The sequence below is a fragment of the Physeter macrocephalus genome, chromosome 16 (genome assembly GCF_002837175.3).
Source record: "Physeter macrocephalus isolate SW-GA chromosome 16, ASM283717v5, whole genome shotgun sequence".
Lineage (NCBI taxonomy): Eukaryota > Metazoa > Chordata > Mammalia > Artiodactyla > Physeteridae > Physeter > Physeter macrocephalus.
Window position 1 is genome coordinate 11,429,422 of NC_041229.1, and position 6,373 is coordinate 11,435,794.

The 6,373-nt window shown below is 48.3% G+C and overlaps 1 protein-coding gene across 1 annotated transcript in view; it reads right to left on the reverse strand.

Annotated features, from left to right (window-relative positions):
- The window catches only part of SORL1 (sortilin related receptor 1), a 158,375-nt gene that overhangs the window by 135,483 nt on the left and 16,519 nt on the right, over positions 1-6,373 (reverse strand). Inside the window, exon 2 of the mRNA XM_007115340.4 lies at positions 5,761-5,877. Coding sequence (XP_007115402.1) covers positions 5,761-5,877 — 117 coding nt within the window. The remainder of the gene's footprint in view (positions 1-5,760; positions 5,878-6,373) is intronic.

The window sequence follows — 6,373 nt, forward strand, 5'->3', positions numbered from 1 at the left end:
GTCCGGAGCCTGTGCTCCGCAACGGGAGAGGCCACAACAGTGAGAGGCCCGCGTACCGCCAAAAAAAAAAAAAAACCCTCGTGGGTTTTCACAGAGTAGCCCCAGAGATGAAAAAGAGAGCAGTGCTAAGTGATTAAATATGCGCAGAGGCTGCACAGAGGGGTCCCAGAACACCCCTCCTCCAGCACCCTGACCCTGTAACATGGGAGATTCTGAGTTTAGAGGAACAGCAGGGGGGGCCATGCAGTTGGCAACAGTATTTACTTCTCTCCTGCTTCTGGTTCTCTGGCTCCCCGGTAACCACAGGTATGAAACAGAAGAATAACTTGTGCACTGAGTGTCTACCAGGTGCCCGGAGGCTACCTGAAAGCCATCACACCTCAAGAAAGGGATGGAAGAAATGGAAGCTGTCAGTTTGTCCCTAGACTTTACTACCTAGGCACTGTGAAATTAATACAGTCAGTGGGCTAAAAATGAGCCTGACAGATGAATATAACAGTATAATGTCAATACTATGAATATAATACTGAGTTAGAATTGGGGAAAGCGTTAAAGTAAAAGGACAGGTGAATCCCAAGAAGAATGGGAACTCGGGACGAATCCCATCGACTCAGCGGCAAACACGTTCTGAGAGGTTCATGTGAGCCAGATACTGCACTAGACACAAGGCATACAAAGACACGGCCCTTCACACAATGGACATGTAAACATGTCACTGCTGGTAAACGATGCCCCCACGTGAACAATGAACTACACGATGTTTGTGCAAAGAAAACTGAGCGCACATGCGGGTTATTAAGATTTATTAGATGTCGAGGTTGGAAGAGCACAGATAGAACCTCTGCCAATATCTGGAAGAATTCCTGCTACAAACACACACGCTTAAGCACAGCACGTGTTCCCCGACTACCAAACACACGGTAAGGGGCTGCCACAAAAACAGCTTCCTAAATTCAGCAGGTTGAGAGTTCACAGATCATTTGAGTGGTAGGAAGACCAAGCGGTACTTTCTCACTTCCATCCTCCAGGCCAAGAACAGACATGAAGTGTTCCTTGTGACATTCAAAGTCACACGCAGCAAACTGACGGCTTCTCCAAAAGGGAGCTCAGGCCCCTTCCAGCCCTAGCATCATCCCCTACATGGATAATCCACTCCGAGTTACCTCCTCAGAGGCACAAGTGTGATAATAAGCTCACACTGGGGCAGCATTTTTCAGTAACAATACTCTTTTGTATACATCAACTCTCTTCATCTTTAAAAACCCCGTGAGTGAGTCTCTCCTTTGCCACTTTCTGTGGACCTGGAACATAGCAGGTGCTCAGAAAAGAATTCTGAAATGAATAAATTTCATTATAAACCACAGCATGAGTAAATGCATGTGCTCTGTAAGTGAACAAAAGAGAGTGAAATGAATGGATCCCTGACTCAGTGAACAACTGTTTACATTTAAGAGATAACTCAGAGAAATGAACGACTAGCCCAAGGTCATGCTGCTAGAAACTAACAAAACTAGGAAGGGTTCCTCCAAGCCCAAGTTCAGCTGACTTTCCACTCTCTCAAGTCAACGTTCTGGGTGAATGTTCTCCTCTGCACGCTTACATCTCTCTGCTAAAGAGGAAGATCACGCACCAAAGCTACAGCCCAGCCACTGGAAGGAACACTGGATGGAGAGAGAAAATACCACCTTGAATGAAGCACGGGGCCTTCCCCAGACACCCCGCCACACCTCGGCATCACCCACTGGTGGTGGAGGTGCGGCCACCCTCAAAACCAAAAACCTCACCCTTAACATTCTCGTCTGTAAGCAAACTCCATCCCTTTGGTGCTTATACTAAACAGAAGTGAGGAAGGTATGTGAGGGTCCATGCTACGCCTGAGGCTCTCAAACTGCTCATCAGCCTTGCTTCCTTTCTCCAGGCTGGACAACTCCAACACGGTATTTTGATCCTATCCTCACAATTCTTGTCCCTATTTGATCAACAAATCAATAGGGCAAAGGCAAGCTCGGGGCTGTGCACAGCTATCCACCTTCCTCCACGGTGAAGAGCCCTGGAAGGGCCTCTTCCAGTGTTCAGACGAGGCCAAGTGGGCTGATGACCTCATGGCCTCCACACAGCACCCCCGTTGGTACATTCTGGGTCAGGGTTTCTTTCCCTAGCATGCTGCCTCACTGCCCACAGTGAGCTCCAGGTGAATTGAGGCAAACGCCCCCAGGCTCACTCATCCTGTGCTTCTACCCTTTGCTTTGCACCCAGACACAGGTTTCTGCACTAATTAATCTTCTCTGGCCTCCACAGGACACTACTCCCTTAACTAAATAAAGAAGGGAGGAGTTTCTCTTTTTTTTTTTTTAATTAAAGTATAGTTGATCTACAATATTCTATGAGTTTTAGGTAGACAACATAGTGATTCAATATTTTTATAGGTTATACTCCATGTAAAGTTATTACAAAACAAGGGCTATATTTCCCTGTGCTGTACAATATATCCTTGTGGCTTACTTTATATACAGTAGTCTGTATCTCTTAATTCCATACCCAGTTTCTAAACTGCCAAAAGTTGCTAGTTAGATCAGTCTTACCTCCAAAGATGGTCCTTCAAAGTGAACGGTTTTAAGTTATTCCCCCTGTACGTCAAAACCATATAATAACGAGGAGGAGAAGGAGGGGAGGGGAGGGGGAGAAGGGTTAAAATGTCCAGAAAACATCTCCGTGTCTGGTGCTCTTCTAAGTACTTTACACCTGTACTTCTCAAACTGTCACACGCCTACAAATCACCCAGCAGGACACAGGTCAAAATGCAGACTCAGATTCAGGAAGTCTGGAGTGAGATTAGAGATTCTGCATTTCTAACCACCTCCCATGAAACCCGCACACTGCCGGTCTGCAGACCACCCTTTGGGGAGCAAGATTTTACAAGGACTATCTCACTGATGGATGAGAAAACCAAGGGGAAAGGAAGGAATCGGCTCAAGGTCAGACTGCTGATGGATGGTACAGCCAGGATTCAAACCCACACATTCTGCTCTCAGACCTGGGGCTCAGCGAGACTCCGGCTCCCACAGGCTACCAAGGTTCTGCACTGTCGGCAGGCGCGGGCCCTGCTCCCCTGACAATCCGCAGAGGCACCAATCACACTGTCACACCACTGTGGGTACAAGGGCAGTGAGTCCCACCACTCTGGATGCCTCCCCTGGTCGATTCTGATCTTCCGGTAGACACTATCTCTGGAAAGCTCTTTGGTCAATTATGTGGCAACTGAGTACTTGGTAAAATACGTCAGGAGGGTACAGAAAGGAAGAGGCGGACACAGACAAGATAAACACCACCTTCGGTTTCCTTTCATCTACAGACTTATCACAGAAAAAGACAGGTCCTGCAGGAGCCATGCTTCATGGACTCACACTGGCTACAAGTTCATCAGGATATTCTTTTTTTTTTTTTTCTGTTTAAGAGCAAATCTTCCGGGATTCCAGCTTCCAGATCCATCCCTTTTTTATATACTGAATATGTATGAGTTGGCCGTTCTCCAACTCACACAGTTCCTAATTTGTATAGGTTCTGTTCCTTTTGGATTGCTGATGGGGCCCTGTGAACCGTGCTTCCAGTCTTTAAAGAAAATTTAGATTGTTACTACTCCAGCACCACCTACTCCTGCCTCTGAGTCAGAATTTATTTTTGCATTAACTTTTCACATGAGAACATCTCAGTTTCATCTGCCAGTTCTTTAATGTAGCTTATGCATTGATGAGGGAAATCTCTGCCGTCCCAATTTATTATCTCCAAGCACGAAGTTTCCTTTCCACTTAATCTTAGCATATACTTCACTCCAGAATAGTTTATCGTTTCAAATGTTCAATGGGTATTTAGTAAGAATCACTCAAATATTTAGGCAGAGTGAGAATTGGGTTTGGATAGACTGGCAATATCTGTAGGGTGACCAACCTTCCTGGCTCATCCAAGACTGAGGAGGGTCCCAGGATATAGGACTTTCAGTGCTAAAACTAATGTTGGTCACCGTGGCAACACTATACCCTCACGCACTGAGTACATGATGGCGTCTTAGCCTCAACCCTGCCCCAGACATGCTGAGTGACCCCATGCAAATCACTGAATGCCTCTGGGCTCCTGTTTGTACCACAAAACAGTAAAAAGATAGGTCTTCGCCAAAAACACGATCTGCACAAAGAATTTTTAAAATACATAAAAACCCTAAGGAGGATTTCTTAATACAGTAGGGCAGAGAGCTGTCTCCTGTGCTCAAAAGAGATGCCTCTGGACGGTGACGATGCTGAACACAGGGGCCTGCGGACTCTCACAGGCCAACGGTCATCGATACACTGCCACCTGTGCTTGCCAACGCCGATCGCATTTATAACTGGGCCAAAGTCATGGCCCCAAACAAGCCTAGCCCTGCGCCAGGTCACTGCACCCAGACTGGCTGCCAGCTGCAGTGGTTTCCCACCACCACTGCTCGGCACCCACCCTGGGCCAAGTTACACATCACGATGGCCAGCCCTTCGTCTGCCCTCCCCAACTGCCCCCGCTCAGCCCACTAGAAAACAGCCCCTGGGGTGCCCTCTGGTCCCCTACCTTGGAGGACATCCAAACCAGATGGTGGATACAGAGTGAGGGGCCTCATGGAGACCAAATCTAGGCTTAAGAATTCCAAGTGTGTCCCCTAGGCTGATGGGACAGTGCTAGCAAAGTCATCAGGGGCTGTCCTCTGGCCAGAGTGCAGAGGGACCGAAGCTCCACAACGTGGTTTTCTGTCCACAGCCTCACCCTGACCCGAGGCAGGGGCTGTTCCTCTTCCCCACAAGGGGAGGTCCGGAGACTTGGGACCCAAGGGCTCACTCTGGCCCTCATATATGTTTTACTTGGCCCACACAGGGTTTGTAAAAGCTATACGTCAGCTGCCAACTTGTAAGACTCAGCAGTTTTCATGTAAAAATCCCCACCTCTGAGCTTCTCTCAAAAAATCAGATCCAGCAGCACTGGGCCCCGCATGGCAACCAGAGCTGAGAGCCAATAACAGCCCAGAAGCTCAAAGTCCCTCAACTTCCCAGTGTCTTATACCCTGACAACAAGTAGCATCCACCACCACGTTCAAATCAAGATACTGGTGAATGTTTCTTGAACCTGCATCTCTATCAAAAGTGGGAAAAAGTCCCAGAGGGCCACATACTTCAAGAAAAAATGGGAGAGACCCTTCCTCCTGGTGGAGGTGAAGAGTGTTATAAACGTGGAGGCAGCTTTGCCCCTGCCCGTTACCCACCTGGCCTCTATCATGGGTCTTTGAGTGTGTGACCCTTGGTCTAATGTCTTCAAAGCACCTAGGATATTAAACATTGTAAGGTGCCAACTGTGGAAATTAAGAGTCTGAGCGATTCAGATTCAAGGACTCACCCAACCGTAACGGGTTAGAAGAAATCAGCACGTGGGAAAGACCCATTCGGTTCCATCGGGCTCCACTGCCGACGGACAGCTCTGCCCAAGAACGTACTTCTGGCATATTCTGCTGAGCAGATGCAACAATCCAGGTCACACCCTATAACCACTGCACAAAAGTCACCACACATCACATGGGTCTCTTTGCAACCCTGACTGCACCACCCTGTGTTCAGCAAATAAGGGCTATATGTTAGTTTCCAGATTCTCCCAATTACCCAATATTTTGTCTGGCATGATAACCCCGATGGATGAGAAAAGGGCGTCCTGGCTGCACAGAGGAACGCCCAGAGTGACACCAATACTTACATCGCTGCTCTTGGGCCTCGCCAACGCCAGGCTGTCCCGGGCCAAGGCCACGATGACGTTGCTCTTCTCCCCGGCCCAGTGCACCACCATCTGATTGTGGGAATCATTCAGACTAACCTGAAAGAGATCAAACCAACACGGAAATTAGGACCCATGATGAGTGACGGCCACCAACTTTCTAAAGCAAGACTCTCTCCCCCTCTGTCATGACTAAGTGCTTACGTTTGGAGCACCGGGCCAGGGTGGCCTGGTTTTCCCTCTCTGCAGATTCCACCAGACTCAACTTCCCCAAGAAGAAACACTAGCCCTCTGCTGTTTGGCATTAACCAGATTGCAGAAAATCTTCTCCTCAGGCTCTCATTGGCATAACCAATAACTTGGCTTATTTTTGTCCTTTGTGAAATCAACCTGTGGTTATTCTCATCCTTACTGCATACCTGGGACATGCACTCTTCAGATTTGAAACCAAAACACTGAAGCATCTTCCTCATTTAAAAAAGGGACACAAGGGCTTCCCTGGTGGCGCAGTGGCTGAGAGTCCGCCTGCCGATGCAGGGGACACGGGTTCGTGCCCCGGTCCGGGAAGATCCCACATGCCGCGGAGTGGCTGGGC